We start from the raw sequence: 16,980 nt of genomic DNA on the forward strand, positions 1-16,980 counted from the left end.
CTTTATTTATATAGAAAGTCATTATTTATATCTTCAAAGTTTAAAGATTTTATCTCAAGTATTTCAGTTTGTACCTCAAACCTGGAAGAAAGATAAATAAATTGTAGTAAAAGATATTGTAGAGATAGAGATGGAGAATATGGCATAGAATAATTAACAAAACATAAAAGATAGATTTAGAAAAGGATGATTATTTATAGATGAGATGGAGATAAAGAAAAAAAAAAAAAAAAAACTTAAATTTTATGCATTGTTCCTGCGGATAAACAAAAAAAGTTAAAAAGAATAATCTCACATGTGTAAAAAAAGTACGTACGACAAACTAGTTTATTGTGTCATTATAAACTATATGATTTCTAGCCTTTCATTAAACGGTTTATTATCGGCTTACCCCTTTGTCAGGTGGTTAGCTGGCCGGCGTTAGGGGGCTTCTCATGAGGCTCGCTATGTCATGAGGACGGGTTGTGCATGTAGGGACCACTCCAACGGTCACTTGACTATTCAACCATAAAAAGAGTAATTTTATAAAAATCAGAAATGTATATAACACTTACCCCACTTGCTATTTTTAAACACAACACACATTTTCAACCCTCTTTTCTCTTCATCTTTTTCAAAATTTTATAAAACTATAACTATTTATCTCGGAGCCAAAATGAATAAACTCGATGAGAGTATCAAACAATTGTTAGCCCTCAAACAACAAAAGTCCGACGCCGTCAGTCTTATGGTGCATGTGATGAAGACGCCATTGATTTTAATTTATTATTATTCTACTACTCTTATGCTTAATGTATTTTTAATTTACGAATTTAGTGTTTATGCATTTTTATTTTAGTTATTTTAATATGAGTGTGATTTTATTCAATTTTTTAAGTAAATTAGTTTATATAAAAAAAGATTTAAAAAGTGGATAATGATTAAAAAATGAAATGGGTGAGTGAAAACTAGTGAAACCATAGTAGTGGTTAATGAAAAAAAGTGAAGGAAAATGGTGTGGTGATGTGTCAATAAGGTGACAGTTAGTTTATGATGTGCCAGTGATGTGGAGTGAAAGTTGGTGGTCTAATACTTATCGAGATTCTTGTCAAATAAGACAAACATAGATATATCAGGTTATAGACTTAGAACGACTCAAAAGTCATAATTGGTTACATAAAAAGTTTACATTAAATTTATACCTTATACTAAAGCAAAAACTATGGTCACCTTTCAGCCTCTTACACCAATTATTGTCACATGGCAGAGTGATACTCAAACTTGACTGATTTTGAGCGCTAAAACCAAAGGATCGTATGTCCACTTTTTTCCTCACCCTAATTTCATTCACAAAATACCTTCCATAATGTTTACAACCTCTCCTTTCAATCTTTATGGCAAATCAAAAACCCTAAATCTAAGCCGATCCTTCTACATTCGCAACTAATTCATCCCCTGCTCATCTACATTGATTTCTTCTTCATCTAGGTATTTTTTTCTGAATCAATCATATTGTCTAATTAATCATGTATTTGTATATGTTATACTTAGATTTGTATATATTCTACTTATATTTCATCTATAATCATCGACTATAGTGAACTCAATAAACTTACTGTCAACTTAATCATGTCTTTGTATATGTTATACTTAGATTTGGATATGTTCTACTTATATTTCAAGATGTGACGAATATATACGATCAAAACAAAACAAATACATAACTCAAGATGGTAATTTGTACCTAGTTAGTTACAAGTTTAGGTGAATAACATACATAGAACATTTATAGGTCACGTCGCATACAAAGCAGACACCGATGGAGTTTAGACAGTTTAGACGCTGAAGACGCCAAAACAGTGAGTTCATGTCCCCACTTTTAAACATTTTCTTGTTTTCACAAGTTTGGGGAAAATACATGTACTATGTGGTATATTGAAACAAAACTAAGGAATGATCATGTTACGAATAGGGTGAAACTTAAGCACCATTAATCACGTATACATTTAGACCGGGAAGCGAAATGTTAGATCTAATGGGTTTAAGGAAGCCTCACTCTTGGCCCCTACATTTGCCTAAGAGTGCTTTTGGGTCTTAAGTCGAGAAACGACGGAAAATTGTCTAGGGTTGGATGCTTCCTATGTCGTCACACATGTTAATTTCCTTGCAAAACATTAGTGATCTCGATTTCCTTACATTTACAACTCACAAACTTACATTTTACAATTACATACCATGTTTTATACAAATACAACTCTTCGGGGGAACCGCTGCAATTAAAACAAAATAATTAGTAACAACATTTATAATATATATAAGATATAAGGACTACAAAATAATTTAGTAAAAAACTTACCGTCAGTCTCGTGCGTGCCACGAAATCCACCAGGAGGCGGTGGATCACCAGCACCGTCACCCCCATGTCCCCATGGGGCCACATCCGCCATCAGATAAGCGAATATAAGCAATACCGAAAACATAATCCCTGTAAAGTTACAAATGTTACAGCATGTGTATCTAATAGAAATTAAGGGAAAGTACAACAAGTGTAACTCAAATTCAAATAAATATTTCAAACAAGTGTTTATCAAATACAAATCAATATAAATTACAATAACTTTTTTTAGTGAGACTACACAAATACATACACCTACACCTACATATACTCATTTTCACCAATTACACCTACATTATACATTTTCACAAACATTTACATACAAATATACATCGTTACATACACCTACATACACATACATACACCTACATACACAAATACATACACCTACATATACTCATTTTCACCAAATACACCTACATTATACATTTTCACAAACATTTACATACAAATATACATCCTTACATACACCTACATACATATACATACACCTACATACACCTACATATACTCATTTTCACCAAATACACCTGCATTATACATTTTCACAAACATTTACATACAAACATACATTCTTACATATACATTTACATAACTAAACAAAAAATTATACAATTTCTAAACTTTGAAATAAATCATATAAAACTAACCGTAATTTCAAGCTTTCAAGTAGATGTAGACCGCGGAGACGAGGTGGTGACCGGAGAAGTGATGGTGGTGACCGGAGAGGTGATGGTGGTGATCCGAATTTTCTTCCATAAATATAAATATACACAAAAACGAGCAAAAATTAAAGTCTATAACATGTAAATAACAAAATAGAGAAGAGGTTTAACAAAAAATAAGTTAAACTAACCGATTTGATGAAAAAATGCGGTTCTCCGGCGGTAAGATGAAGAGATTTGGGGGGAAAAGTGAAGGAGGAGGGAAGAAATCGCGCTGTATAGGCTTTTTACGGAAAGAGTTTTACCGGCGATGGGCTGTCGCCGCTACTGATCGATTGTCGCCGCTATTAGGTTAACTAGGGTTAACCAGGATAAGATATGTTTGGCTGGGGATTAAAGTGGGACACCTACCTTTAGCGGAGAAAGAATGTCTCCGCTATTGATCCTATTCGGTCGCCGGTATTGCCTTTTTAATCCCCAACCGTTAGATCAGAATAATGAATAATGATCAACGGCTGGGGTTTGGGTTTGACGTTGATCGACCAATAGCGGCGACAGCTGGCCTGTCGCCGCTAATAGTGGTCTTTTCTTGTAGTGTAGGGTTTGAGGAGGGTAAGATGTAGACAGTCTTACCTCTATCCCGTAGAAATAGAGAAGTTGCTTCCAGTGAAACCTCCGTCGATTGTAGTTTTGTATCAAGCCTTAGACATAAGGCACATAACACTCACCAATTGAGACAAATGCCGATTAGTGTATGTACCCCCTTGTCTTTCGACTATCAACGCTACCACATGATGCATGATTAACCATCCGACTCTTTTAACGTTATTTTCACAATTTAGTAAAATAACGTTATGTAGTTATGTTTTTTTTTTGTTTTTTTGGGGGTTTTAGTTTTTAGCATTTAGCTTTGGGGGGGGGGGTGGGGGGGTTTAGGTTTTTTTTAGGGGGGGGGGGGTTAGGTTTTTTTTAGGTTTTTTTTAGCTATTTTAGGTTGTGTTCACATTGGTTCTCAAGGTTCTCACAATAAGGGTGGTTCTCGCATGAGCCCCTCCCTATATATATATATATATAGTATTTAGATTTATTTTTGTTAAAGTGAGGACCTTATTTTTTGAGATCTTAGGTGCCGCACAATGATTAGCTTGTTTTTTTTTTGAACGGTGACTTTCTTTTTGAGAGACCCAATATCACACTGTCTAATCGGCGACCCTAGCCAAGTCTGCCCAGACTTACCAGGGCCGACTCTGGGTCCGGCAAACCCGTGCCGACGCCCGAGGCCCAAGATTTCAAAGGGCCTGAAAAGTCTTTATAAGCTTGTATATATTTAGTATATTCATTCGTTTGTTATGCAAAAATATATTGGTGGTGTAGTGGCATAAACCATCTCAAAATAATGTAAAGGTCTCAAGTTCGAGTCTTTGTTCCATCACTATGTTTTTGTTTTTGTTTTTGTAATTCACTTACCCTTAGCCATAATTTTTGGCCCAATTTTTTTCGTCGCCAGCCTAAATTTTTTCAAGAGTTTTCGGGGACGGCTCTGAGACTTACGTTGTCTTAACCAGGTCCGCGCTAGGTTGGCCAGACTTGGTTACGGCGTTCCCCCGGAAACCGTACTGCCTCCACACGAGTTGTCTCGCTGAAATAACAGCCGGATGAAAACCGGGGTGCGCCTCAGGATCGAACCCCCTCGGTGGGGTTGTCACCATCATTGCCCAATATCCAGCCCAATATAACACAAGTGGGAATTGAACTTGAGTCTACATTGGAAAATCCAAGTCTCCTACCACTAGGCCACAAGTGAGAGATAATAACTAGCTGGTTTAGTTTTAATAGGCTGAAAGTCAAGAAAAATTCTATTCAACTATATGGTGTAAATTTCCTTTGTAAATGTTGTAAGTTGTGGTGTTGTGTCGGACTTGTTGGGCTTGATCTCTGTTTTTTAATAAAATTTCAAAAAAAAATAATAAAAATAAAAAAATAAAAAGTATATTCTCGTAATTTTCCCTTTAATTTCCGCAATATGAATTTTCAAAAGATTTTATCAGTCTGTCCCTATCGTATAACGTGTCCTTGTTTAATCGGTTTACTAATTAACTCAATTGTGACTTTGTTTCTTCTTCTATATAAGCTTCACGAGGAATGGCTAACTCACCACCTTCTTTCCTACCATCAACAACAGTGGCAGAATCATGTCAAAACTCACTCATTTGTTTTTCTCATTTATTTTCATATATTCCGTGCTAGCTCAAACTGATACTGATTTCGTTGATAAACTATGTGAAATAGGTTTCAATTACACTTCCGACAGTACTTTCGGAACAAATCTCGATCGGGCACTCGCCATTCTTCCCACCACCAACTCTGGGTATGGTTTCTTCAACAGCTCTTCAGGCCGAAACCGGACACAGCCAATGCCATCGCCCTTTGCCGAGGTGACACCGAAAGGAATGCATGTGGTGATTGCTTGAATAGGTCTATTGTGAGATTGAGGCAGGAGTGCCCCAATCAGATGGATTCAGCTGTATATTATGATAATTGTATGGTCAAGTATTCCAATGTGACTGTTTTGGGGAAAACTCAAATAAAAAACTTTATAACGCATGCTAGTCCGAATAACGCCACTGACGGTGCCCGATTCCATCAGGATGTGGTGAAGTTGTTTGAAAATCTTACAGCTGAAGCGGCTGATGGCGGTCTGCTTAAGTATGCTACTGGCACAGTGATAGGACCTAATGCCACTGTCACGTATGGACTTGTGCAGTGTACTCCGGATCTATCGAATCAACAGTGTACTAATTGCTTGGAGGACGCGGTTGGCCAACTTGCTAAATGTTGTTACGGGAAAACTGGGGCGAGGGTGCTTCTCCCTCTGTGCAATTTAAGGTATGAAGCGAATCGGTTTTATAACGACGTTGCGGTTCTTCCTCCACGTCCTCCTCCTCCACCTCCACCTCCATCTGGTACACTATATTTTCATTTTTAATAGTAATCTATGGACTACTAAATTTACTTTACACACATTTGTATATGTCAAAGTGTTGTTGAATCGTGAGCTTATATATTTTTAAGTACATGTCTAATTACCTAAATGATCTGAACAAGGTCCAGCGGGTTATAAATAGTAATTTCTTGACGTACCCTTAAGAGTGGCTCGTCTTTGATAGGATCAGTTTTGCAATTCAAAAGGGGGGGTTGCGGCATAACTTGTTACCCGTTTACCTGTCATTTGTTTGTAATTTGTTGGTTTGGCACTTTTATGATTAAATTAAACCCCAATATTCGTCTTTTAAGAGTCAATCCTGACCAAATTTGATTACTTTATCAAGAAATTAGAGAAGTAGCGAACTTATATTTATAATTACTAAGAATTGTTTTGATGTTGAGTTATTAATAGAAAGTTACTGAGTTTTGAAATAAATCTAACATTACATCTATTTTTGGCAAGTTTTTAATACAAAGGTATGGTTAAGAATGTTACCATGGGTTTTGTTAAAAAAGACTCCAAAAGACAATTTGTAGGTATGTGAGCCATTTAAACTAATCTACCAAACATTTATGTGACCACTATTCTTTTACTATAGTGACAGGAGGAAAACCAAAAAACCTGACTCGAATAGTGTCATCTATCGTTATAACAACCGCTGCATGTGCTATAATAGCCGTTACTATTTGCAACCTCGCAATATTCAGGAAGAAGAAATTGCTTCAAGCAAGTTTAGAAAGTAAGTTTTTGAATATAATCTTTACCATTCACCCAAAACATATCTTAGTTTTACTACAAAGGGAATAACACTAGTAAAACCATTTTGGTAGTGAAACTGAACACACCAAAAGATTGTTGTGGTTTGTTGGTTCACGATGAATGAAACCTAAACCTTGATATTGTTGTTCCCAATCCCCCTAGGTAAAATTACGGAAATCAGCATTCTGGAATTTTTGGAATACAGTTTGGATACAGTGTTAGCAGCAACAAATGATTTTAGTGAAGATAATAAGATCGGAGAAGGTGGATTTGGATCAGTTTACAAGGTAATTTAATTATTTTTTATAAACGACACTGGAGTAGGGTTCAATTTCATCATGTAAAACGAATGGAATAAACAATTGTGGCCTAATGTTATCAAGGGAGAACTAGAAGATGGAAGACTAATAGCGGTGAAAAGGTTATCAAGAGATTCTGGACAAGGTGAACAACAATTCAAGAATGAAGTACTTTTGGTCGCTAAACTTCACCATCGTAATTTAGTTGGGTTGCTTGGCTTCTGCCTAGAAGAAAAGGAAAGACTCCTCATATACGATTATTTGCCAAATTCAAGCCTAGATAAGTTTTTGTTCGGTAATGAAACTCTTCTCAATGCACAAATGAATTTGGTAATGAAGTATTTTTAATGTGTTTTTAACGTGTAAATTTGCAGATCCAACTAAGAGCGCACTTCTCGATTGGGAAAAAAGATACAACATAATAGAAGGTGTTGCTCGAGGACTACTTTACCTTCATGAAGACTCACGTCTAAGAATCCTCCATCGTGATCTCAAAGCTAGTAATGTTTTGTTGGATAATGATATGAATGCTAAAATCACAGATTTTGGAATGGCAAGATTGTTTAAACCTAATGAAACACAAGGCAATACTGGCAGGGTTGTCGGAACCTAGTAAGTATACAACAATTTGAGCCTAGATTATTGATTATTTCCAAACACACGTGACATAATAGTTCGCATATTTAATTAAAGGGACATAGTTTTAACGACATAGTGTTCACCACCTACTTTCTTACAAGTTAATAAAACATTATCAGATGCAAGTGTTGTGGCTTATTATGTTATCATAGTCCTCTTATAAGTATTAACTTTTATTCTCTTGATTCAATCTTGCAGTGGTTATATGGCACCTGAATACGTCATGCATGGTCATTTCTCAATCAAATTAGATGTTTTTAGCTTTGGAGTGTTGGTGTTAGAAATTATAACAGGTCAAAGCAACCAAAATTTCCAACAAGAGGATGGTGTCTACCTACTCAGCTATGTAAGTGTTTGATTCATTTCGAAATTGAAACCGGTATATGTTTTCATTGTTTTTTTTGCAATGTTACATCATATCATAAAAAAATATATTGATCTCTTCTAGGCCTGGAAAAGTTGGCGAGATGGAACACTAGCAAACATAATCGACCCCGTATTGTTGAAAGGGCCAAATTCTTTAAATGACATCTTTAGAAGCGTTCACATAGCATTATTATGTGTTCAAAAAAATGCCATCGACAGACCAACTATGTCTCAAGTCGTTTTGATGCTCGGTAGTTCCTCCCTCACTCTACAAGTACCACTAGAGCCTGCATTTTTCTATCACAGTACTATTGATGCTTCAAAGGAGGATAGTAACAGATCCGAGTCACCACTAGTTTCTGTAAATGATGTTACTAATTCTGAGATGGTTCCAAGATAATTTTTGCATTGCACTTAGTGTTGTGTTAATCGTTTTATTCACGGTCCACGGTCAGTGATCCTTTGGATAAGTTATGAGTATGTGTTGTTTGTTTTGATCGGGTAGTTAGTAGTACCGGGTTTGTTGGGTGTGATCGTGTGAGCTTGGGAACGTTGGAGTAGCTCTAAAATTCAGCAACTAGTGGCTTTATTTAGCATGTGTTTTTTTCTTGTTTGTTTATTATAAATAGTAGTATCATGCTTTCATTTTTAGCACCCTTGTAATTGTTATTTGGAGTTTGAGATATATAGAAAAGTCCCAAATAGTGTGTGTTGAGTGTATGTATTTTGGGGCCTGAATCAACACTTAGTATAGTGCATCTGCACTTAAAAGATGAATTACAGTATACTGATACATATTGTTTTATGTCATAGTTCATATATACATGGGGCAGAATTTTCTTTTTGTTGACAAAAGGCCAAGACGTGCGTTAATAGATCGATATGATTATCCATGTGATCATGATATACATCGTGTATCGCTTTTGAGAAGTTGTTAGCTTGTTCCCCATATTAGTTGTGTATAATTGTATTTCATTTCTGCATTGTAAATTATGTTTAGGGTGAAACTTTTTTATGTTATAATTGGTAGGGGTTGATTTGTAATCAGGTAAATTAGGTTATACCGGTGTTTAGCAAGCGTTGCGAACTTGTGATGGTTCATAATGTATATATAATGGGTCGATGTATGAACTAATTAAATGGTATGTGATAATAACATTTCAATGATCTAGTGTTAATTTGTTTCTTTGTTCAATTTATTTGTCCTTTTGATTTCAAACAATCTTTGATAGTTTGTGTTTTTGATTCACAAATTTTACTAGTATACACAAAAGCAACGAATTACGATCTTTTGGTGACGACCTTCAACAAGCTACATAGAAGACATAGTGGAACTTGTTATGAGGGATGTGCGTCAACCACTTGTTGGCCCCAAAATGGATCTTTGATCTCTAGAACGTGATAAACAAACTTGCATAAACAATAACTTGAATGTATGTACAAATTGAATTGAGAGTGTAAGTTACAAATGAAAACAATCTATCCTATTTATAGTTTCCTACGGGTACGAGTGAATAGACGCGTCTCTTCGTGAAAAGTCGTGTCTCTTGGATGTGTGGTTGAGATTGAATCTTGAAGAGGTGTGTTGAATCTTGGCCACTCGATCCAACAGTTGCGTCTCCTTGTTCTTTGCCTTGCATTGATTTCGAATGGGTGTGTGTAGAGAGACACACCCTTTCGGTTATGAAGTTAGTTTCCAATTTCCACTTTGTCAACTTTGGTCCTCGTACTTTGTAACCGCCATCTAAATAAATATTAACTATATACACAATAACCCTTGTACTTGAGGATGTATATGATTAGTGATTTCATTCACCCCCCTAATCATGAACATCCTTAAGTTGTAGATCTTGAACTCCGAGTAGCTTTATCATCTCGAGTCTCCTCGGTACCTAACACTTCACATGTATCTTCTTATTCACGAACCTTGCTCCTCACGAACCATGTTCTTCACGAACCTTGCTTCACACGAATACTTTGCTTCACACTTGCCTTGACCGCACTTGATTTGTATCACACGAATCTTTTCTTGTGTAGTTGTCTCAACACGAACTTCACCGGTCTTGATTAACTTGCCCACCATCATATCACATGACTTGCATCCATCTCGCATAGATTTTGGATAATCTAACTCACTCAGATCTCCCTTGCGGTTGTGTCACACAACAATTCTTCTTTTGACCCAGTCACAGGATACGCGCGTCTTCTTCTTGATCTATCACAGATTAAATATCCTCTTCACGGTTGTCTCTCACAACGAGTTCTTCATCATTGATTGCTTCCCTCACGGATTCTTCGCTTTGATCTGATCCACTCACTGGACTGTTTTGTTATACCTTTCACAGGTTATCTTCCTCCGCATCACACGGTTTTCCCTTTGATCGTTTCACACGACCAAGTTTCACGTTTCTATTTCTCTTCAGCGTCTAGGCACATCAGAAGTGCCGGTTCATCATCATCTTCTTCTATTTCGACCAATAGTGTCTCACTTTCTTTGGTTTTCTTGGTTGGGCATTCATAGGCATAGTGCCCAAGTTTCTCACATCTGTAGCAAGTGATTTTTGACTTATCTCTCATAGCCGATGTTTCTTGCTTGCTATCATTCCTTCGTGGTTTGTCGGTTCCTTCCGACTCGTAAGAGATGTTTCCTTCACCCCTATGTTGATAATTGCCTCTCCCTCGGCCTCGTGATGGACGGAATCTCCCTCGTCCATGATTTCCAACATGTTGTCCATGACCCGCATACATGAGTTCTTCTAGATTGTTCACGGGGCTTTCCTTTTTCTTCAACTTTAACCTTTCTTCATACGTTTTTAATCTACCAATAGCTTCGTCTAGCGTCATTGTGTCTAGATCGGAGTATTGCTCGATTGATGCAACTATTTGAATAAATCTATCTGGCACGGCGTTTAGAAGTTTTCGTACCAGAGTGGATTGATTCAACGTCCTTCCGTACTCGCTTGCCCGTGTAACAATACTATTAATCTTTGCAGTGAACTCGTCTATTGTGTCATCTTCCTTCATTTGCAATAACTCAAATTCTGACAATAGCGTGTGCATACGCGCCTTTTGTACCCGATCAACACCAACGTGTCTAACCTTTAGATTATCCCAAATCTCTTTTGCAGTTTTACAACTTGCAACTTGCAATACAACGTCTTCTGGTATTGCTTGAAACAGATATGCAATTGCAGACTTATCTTTCTTGGTGTCTACCGTTGCATTTTCTGACGGTTCAATCGTTTCCCACAAACCATTCGCTTCAAGAATCGTCTTGATACGAATAGCCCAAACTGTATAGTTTGTTGGTTTCAGAATCGGACACTGAAACTGGGAAAGAGAACTTCCTTCCTTTTGAATTACAATTTGTTGATTCGGTCCGGTTGCTCCCGACATGGTTTCTGACCAAATGATTTTCACTTTGACAAACTTGTAATCAAAACAACCCTTCACTTTTTGTTTCTAAAAAACTTCTTGTCCACCAATACGAACCACCCGTACCGGTAAAATTCAATTCCCTTGAATTTAATAAACTTTCAAATCTTAACCCGCGAATAACCACAACGCGTAGTAATCAACAATGTAATTCGCACTAAACTCCGGAATCAAACAAACCCTAGATTCCTAACCAACCCTTCGGTTCAACCGATCACCCTAGAACCGAAACTAAAAATGAATTGAACTTGCGAATTGAAAACGAAAATGAAACCTGATCGCGAATTCCCTGCGATGCCTTGCGATTCCCACGCCTAGAGCCTGACGCTCTGATACCAATTGTTGGCCCCAAAATGGATCTTTGATCTCTAGAACGTGATAAACAAACTTGCATAAACAATAACTTGAATGTATGTACAAATTGAATTGAGAGTGTAAGTTACAAATGAAAACAATCTATCCTATTTATAGTTTCCTACGGGTACGAGTGAATAGACGCGTCTCTTCGTGAAAAGTCGTGTCTCTTGGATGTGTGGTTGAGATTGAATCTTGAAGAGGTGTGTTGAATCTTGGCCACTCGATCCAACAGTTGCGTCTCCTTGTTCTTTGCCTTGCATTGATTTCGAATGGGTGTGTGTAGAGAGACACACCCTTTCGGTTATGAAGTTAGTTTCCAATTTCCACTTTGTCAACTTTGGTCCTCGTACTTTGTAACCGCCATGTAACCGCCATCTAAATAAATATTAACTATATACACAATAACCCTTGTACTTGAGGATGTATATGATTAGTGATTTCACCACTAAGGTCACTAGTCTTAGTTTGTTCCGAGACGGATGCATATCTAGCATAGGACAATGGTGGTTCCGATGGCGTGGGTAGGTTGGCAGACCATTGACCTTCGAGCATTTATATAATTGTTGACATGGTTGGGCGGTCTTGAGGGTCTTCTTGAACACATAATAGCGCAATGTTGATCCATCTAAGAGCTTCGTCAATTGCAGAAGTCTGAATTAGACGATGATCTACAATTTGTTCGCCTTTGTTTTCATTCCACAAGCGCCACGCCTATCATAATCAAGTACGTTGAAATTTATAAACTCATGATACACAACATATACCCTATGATTTACACGAGGTAAGAAAAGGTAGATTTCTTACCATTAAGAGGAGGTTTTGGGGTTGATCTTGGTAAAAGTAAAGATTATTTCTTTGTCCAGAAACGATTTCTAACAACAAGACACCGAAACTATAGACGTCGGATTTTGTCGAGAATAGTCCTTCCATCGCGTACTCTGGTGCCATGTATCCACTGTCATGCTCAAGATTCATCATCATCAGTAGTATAAATTTTCAGGAAGAAAAGATATGTTGTGAAGAAACAAAATGAATCGCTTCAAAATTACTAAACGATGTTCTATGTCTGAATGCATGTTTTTTGTCTAACTATTTACAAAAGTCATATGTTATTAGATTACAAAAAGTAAGATCAAATTTAACAAAATAAAGGTAAAGTTATGTGGTAAAACGCATTAGTGACGATTACTTACTGATTACATACCCAGTTTTAAGCTAACAAGTTTTATGATACCATTCTGTTTTGACTAGTTCAAGAGATAAATTTTTCGGTTGACAAATTGAGATGACCAAGCTATTGTTTGAAAATGGTTCATGGTTGCCGCATATAGTGAATATACGTTAGAAGTATGAGGACATGTGAACTTACTAAGTACCAACAATTCTATCAGTAGCAGCTTCCATTTGATTGCCTCCGAAAATTCTAGCAGTGCCAAAATCCGATATTTTTGCATTCATCTCGTTATCCAAAAGAATGTTACTCGCCTTCATATCCCGATGAATAATTTTAAGGCGTGAGTCTTCGTGTAGGTATCGAAGTCCCTTTGCAATTCCAATCACAATATTGGAACGCTTAGCCCAATCTAGTTCTTTACACTTGTTAGCATCTGTTGCATTAATGATTTAACTTGTTAAAGTTTCACGTAAGCTAAACATATGCAACGGTTTTGTGACAAATACGAACCAAAGAGGAAGGTGTCAAGACTATTGTTAGCCATAAACTCGTAGATGAGAAGCCGTTCAGGCCCTTTTACACAGTAACCCAATAGCCGAACTAAATTCTTGTGTTGAAGCTTTATGATTAAGTTTACTTCGGTCTTGAACTCTACTAGTCCTTGCCTGGAGTTCCTAGCTAGCCGCTTCACTGCTATTTCTTTTCCATCTTGTAGTGTACCCTACAAAGTGAGTTTTAAAATACTATAAAAGCTAATTCAAGTTAAAGAGCATTTTAATGATTCTGAAGATCATCTATTACTTTGTAAACAGGACCAAAACCGCCTTCACCAAGCTTATTTTCCTGTGAAAAATTGTTGGTAGAAACCTGTATGGTACTTAGATTGAAGGAATTCATCTCTCCGTTGTCTTCGTCTTCCCTTTCCAAAATAGATGAAGAGGATAGGAGGTTCCTTTTCAACCGTCGTCGGCGGAAAGTAAAGAAGACTACAACCATGATCATCGCGAATACCACCGCTAAGATTGGGCCAACGATAATTCCAATGTTAGTATTACCTGTAAACATGAAAATCTAGCAATCTAACACCAGAAAGAACTAAACGTCCACAATCATCCAAAAAAGAAAAGTTCTAAAAATCACTTGCCAGAAGATGTTGGAGAGGGAGATGATGGTATGGGAGGCGGAAACCACATCGAATCGTAAAACGAATAATTCTCGTACTGAAGAAAACAACTAGGCCTAAAAAGTTTTGCACCCAAGCTTCTATTTAAGGGCTGAACCAAGCTAACGGCTCCATACAAGCAGTCACTGCATTCCATCTCCGATAACTCGGGAGTACACTGCATCATTCCATAGATTGTCCAAAATCCTGGCGGCGTTATGTTGAGAGAAGAGTATTTCCGAAACTGCCCACCACCTGCAGCCTCCGGTAACAACGCACTCAGCAAATCCGCCACCCCTTTATTCCATTGAACAATGCTGGAATCCGAAACATTACGTGCGTTCCACGCGTAGAACACAACCAGATCATTTATGGAACCCATAGATCGATTCGAGTACCTTATGAAACAAGTTTCATACCATCCGACAGCCTCTATTTGAACCGGACACTGTTGTCTTATTCGACGAGTAGCATCGTCTACACATCTTCGGCAGTTTTCGGGCTGGATGTCTCCACGACAAAGGGCAGCTGCGTTTGCTTGGCCAGATGTTGAATTGTAAAACCCAAACCCGTTGTTTGTGTTGATTAAGGTGTAGAGTACATCGTCCAGGTTGTGTCTGTAGTCCGTGTTCTGTGTGTAGTTACCGGAGAGACCGCAGAATGGTCCGCTGAATTCTTCTTGAGTGGTGGCTAGATCAAAGTTGCAAATTAAGATTAGAAAAGAATAGATGAGCAAATCCATTTATGTTAATTGTCTACCAAGTGATTTATGGTTTAACTAAGAATTGGTCTCCGGAAACTCCCTTGTAAACATCTATTCAAATTGTTATCTTGCTTAAATTTTTTAATTAATGTATACATGGGAAAACACATTCTTAGGATACCTGGGGCAAGTGTGGTTAAATTTTTTTAATTAATGTATACATGGGAAAACACTTTCTTTGGATACCTGGGGCAAGTGTGGTTAAATTTTTTAACTAATGTATACATGGGAAAACACATTCTTTGGATACCAGGGTCAATTATACTTGCCCCTGGAGCTCTATTATACTTGGTTGAAATACAATCAGCTAAGCTATCAGTTAATTGTCTAAGGTCAGTACTCAATAATTAGTTGAAAACAAAGTTTTACAATTGTGATATGTTGAAATTGAAATCACTTTTAAAAGGCCATATGAACAAACAAAATCCAAAACCCTATATGTACACTCAAAATCCAAAAAAAAAAAATTGTTGAACATACAGAATGTGAAAGAAAGAAAAGAATTGGTAATCCGGATAAAAAAATTATCTTGATAAAGATACAAATAAAAATTTCACCTTTGAAGAAGATTATTGAATTAGAAGGATTATAATATAAGCTAGATTTAATATTGTTTTATATTAGATTAATATGTAATGTTAATGTTAGTATTAGTATTATAGATAGATAATATAGATATGGGCGGTTATCAAAACCTGCCGTCATGTATATATACATCATTGTAACATTTCTGCAAATTACCAATTCGATAATATGAACATCATCTCTTTCATTCGCAAACCCTAATTTACCATTAACAAACAATAAAGTGGTATCAGAGCCACAATGATCCGTAACCATAAATATTTCAAATCGCTGCAAATACGTATCAATCTCTCTTGGTTACAAATGACAACCACAAACGGCGGAATTCAAACCCAGATCCCTAAACTGTTGGGACAAAATTACTATCATTGGCACATACAAATGAAGGTTTTATTAGAATCTCAAGATCTGTGGACCAGTGTAGAAGAAGGATATAACCAATTAGCAGCAGGAGCATCCGAAAACGACCAGAATACTCACAGGGAAAAAGTTAAGAAAGACAAGAAGGCCCTTCATATTATATTCCAGGCAGTAAGTGAGACAGTATTTGAACGAATTGCAACAAGCAAAACGTCAAAAGAAGCGTGGAATATCCTTCACAAGGCGTACAGGGGAGAGCAAAGAGTCAAAACGGTAAAATTACAAACTCTACGGTGTGAATTTGATGCATTACGAATGAAAGATAGTGAATCTATAGAAGAATATATAAACAGAACCACTGTTATAGTAAACCAATTAAGACTAAATGAAGAAAACATTACGGAACAACGCATCGTTGAGAAAATTCTTCGTAGTTTAACAAGAAAGTACGAATCTGTGGTAGTAGCCATAGAGGAATCGAAAGACATGACAACCATGACCACTGAAGAATTATTAGGGATCCTGCAGTCGCATGAACTTAGATTGAAACAATATGATGAATCCCCTGTAGAACAAGCATTTCAAATGCAAGGCACAAATCAAACTAGATCGAGATCATTTAGGTCAGATTTCAATGGAAGAGGAAGAGGTAGAGGACGAGGAAGATTTAGCGGCCAAATTCGATGTTACAATTGTCAAAAACTGGGTCACACGGCACGTTTTTGTCAAAGGAATGAAGAGAATGATAAGAGCAACAATGCTCTGTTACATAAAGAAGGGTCCGAAGATGGTAATGATGAGACACTATTTATGATATTCAATGTAGAAGAGATAACAAAAGAGGATTGCTGGTATTTAGACAGTGGTTGTAGCAATCATATGACAGGTAACAAAGATCTGTTTATTACACTAAACGAATCCGAGAAGAAAGAAGTAAGAACAGGAGATGATAAGAGGCTTAATGTATTAGGAAGTGGTGATGTAACCATTAAAGTAAGAGGAATAGAGAAGAGAGTTCCCAACGTATTTTATGTTGAAGGTTTAAAACACAATTTA

General features: G+C 36.9%; 1 protein-coding gene and 2 pseudogenes across 1 annotated transcript; 1 reads left to right on the forward strand and 2 right to left on the reverse strand.

Annotated features, from left to right (window-relative positions):
* Positions 1-5,198: 5,198 nt before the first annotated feature.
* On the forward strand, positions 5,199-8,981 carry LOC110939715 (annotated as a pseudogene).
* A 1,516-nt stretch (positions 8,982-10,497) lies between these two features.
* LOC118479298 lies at positions 10,498-11,484 on the reverse strand. The gene has a single exon (XM_035989813.1). It carries the CDS (start codon positions 11,482-11,484, stop codon positions 10,498-10,500), a length of 987 nt encoding a protein of 328 aa, XP_035845706.1.
* Positions 11,485-12,270: 786 nt separating this feature from the next.
* On the reverse strand, positions 12,271-14,958 carry LOC110942497 (annotated as a pseudogene).
* Positions 14,959-16,980: the final 2,022 nt, after the last annotated feature.

The sequence above is a fragment of the Helianthus annuus genome, chromosome 5 (assembly GCF_002127325.2).
Source record: "Helianthus annuus cultivar XRQ/B chromosome 5, HanXRQr2.0-SUNRISE, whole genome shotgun sequence".
NCBI classification, from domain to species: domain Eukaryota; kingdom Viridiplantae; phylum Streptophyta; class Magnoliopsida; order Asterales; family Asteraceae; genus Helianthus; species Helianthus annuus.